We start from the raw sequence: 2061 nt of genomic DNA on the forward strand, positions 1-2061 counted from the left end.
CATGGATAATTTTTTGTCCATGAAAACCATCAATGGATATAGAGGTCATTCTCTAATAGAACTAGAACATACCCCATAATTCATGTTTCTTCACCATAAATACTTATTGTTTCTCACTTTTTTCCTGTACAGCTGGAATGCCAAGACTTGCACGTTAAAGCAATTCCACATCTGTGATTCTTTCCATTCTGTAGAGAGAGGTGGAGAGAGAGAGGTTCCATAACCAGAAAAGGAAAACACCATGGTAAGTGTTACAAAATAAAAATACCTCATTGGTTTAGGTTGAAATCTCATCATAAACATAAACCAAAAGAAAATAAAAACAAGAAGAAAAGGAAAGAGCAGAGAAACCAAGAAGAAAAATAACGGATTGCTCTCTCTCTCTCTCTCTCTCTCTCTCTTTGATGGCAACACTTGAAAAAGATGATGATGAATCAAACAAAAGGCTTCATAGCTAGGCTAACATGGCTCTTTATTCTTGTTCTTCTTCGTCTTCTCCTCCTCATCCACCGATTCAAAGAAGCTTGCTAGAGCCTTCATGGCCGTGACCTGCCCTTGGAGGGCCATTATGTAATCTGCAGTCTCCTCAAAGAGCCTCTCCAAACCCATGGCTTGCCCTCCAGGGACCAACCTCTTCAATGCCTTCACCTTCTTCTCAACGCCATCTTCCTCACTCAAAAGACTTCCTTTCAAGAGAGACCTGTCTTTTCTACTCGTGGAAGAGGCCATGGAGTAGTGCTTTTTATTCCTCCTCATGAGCATCCTGAGCCTTCTTGCCTTCTTGGTTTGGAGCTTGAGCCTGAGGGCTTTACACCAATGGTACCCATTTGAGGGCTGGACAACAAGGCCAAAGTCAGCAGCCATCTTGATCATCTTCCCCCTCTGCACCACACTGCTGCTGCTGCTGCTGCTCCTGTCTGGTGTTTCTCCCAAGGCAGGCAGGAGACATTGCAGGTATGAGATTGTGTTTCTTGCAGAGATGGCTCCTCTTTCATCCATTGTAGAAATGAGAAGGTATAGAGAGAGAAAGTAGAGAGAGGTTGAGAATGGGAGGAGGGAGGCAGTGGGTTTGCTTAAATCATTGTGGGGGTGTGGGGTTTGTCCCAGAAATGTCATGCCAACCAGGCACTGGGGCCCACCTTGATTTTTTATTTTTGGCTTCATAGGCTATTTTTTTCAAAAAAAAATATGATTTTCTTTACTAGACACTTCCCTGACAATTCCCCCCTGCCGTCAGATACACAGGATCTGGCTCATATGGGGCACCTGGCTCGGCTCAACCATGCTAGCATGGAGCCAAGCTTGGTCTTATAATTAGCTCAAGTATGGTTGGTGCTCCAAGTTTCCTCAGATTCTTTAGTTTCCCATATGTTTAATGCTTCCATAATATAAATTACTATGGTATTTATGATAGAGATATCTTTGACATGTTTGTTTTTACTAGTAAAATGCAAAAAAAAAAAACTGTGAGCTCATATCGTGAGTACGAAACCCACTAGGAGCGTCCCTTGCCGCAAGGTAAGGTCGAAGCTGGGTGTGCTTTTCAGTGAGCAAGGCAAATCCCAAAGGTTTTTACTAAAATGGAAGACTGCCAATGTAAACTCAATGATTCGGAGTTTTCTTTGTTTAGCAAAAAAAAAAAAATGATGCTAACCATATATAGCTTGATCATAAAGTTTTAGACTACAACAGTAAAGTATCCCAACCAAGCTAACCAACTACACTTGAAGCGAGTTACTGCTCATCATTGAATAGGGGATCTTGGCTCATTTTCGTTCCAACATTGAGCCGAGACCAGCCAGATGAATGAGAAGGAAAGGGCGAGGGGTTATCACCATCCAACCCAACGGAACGCACATGCCCTCACATGATCACTTAATGCCTGACAATTCATGTGATGACGCAGTCAAGCCCGGGCCTACCCTACTCACACACGTGGAAGGTTGCTAGACACCCATCTTGTCCAGAGGGCCCACGTGGCTCAAGTTACCTGTACATGTATTGCCCGAGCCTCAGCCGTGGGCGACGCTCACGAGGTGCTTGTGATTTCGGAGGGTAGGC

The 2061-nt window shown here is 43.9% G+C and overlaps 1 protein-coding gene across 1 annotated transcript; it reads right to left on the reverse strand.

Moving 5' to 3' along the window:
- Positions 1 to 459: 459 nt before the first annotated feature.
- Positions 460 to 999, reverse strand: LOC149827046 (transcription factor bHLH148-like). Its single transcript, XM_090018418.1, has one exon. The coding sequence runs from the start codon at positions 997 to 999 to the stop codon at positions 460 to 462; it is 540 nt and encodes a 179-aa protein (XP_089874544.1).
- Between the last annotated feature and the right edge of the window lie 1062 nt (positions 1000 to 2061).

Source organism: Nuphar pumila, chromosome 10 (genome assembly GCF_984573655.1).
Source record: "Nuphar pumila chromosome 10, dmNupPumi1.hap1.1, whole genome shotgun sequence".
In the NCBI taxonomy this organism is placed as follows: Eukaryota; Viridiplantae; Streptophyta; class Magnoliopsida; order Nymphaeales; family Nymphaeaceae; genus Nuphar; species Nuphar pumila.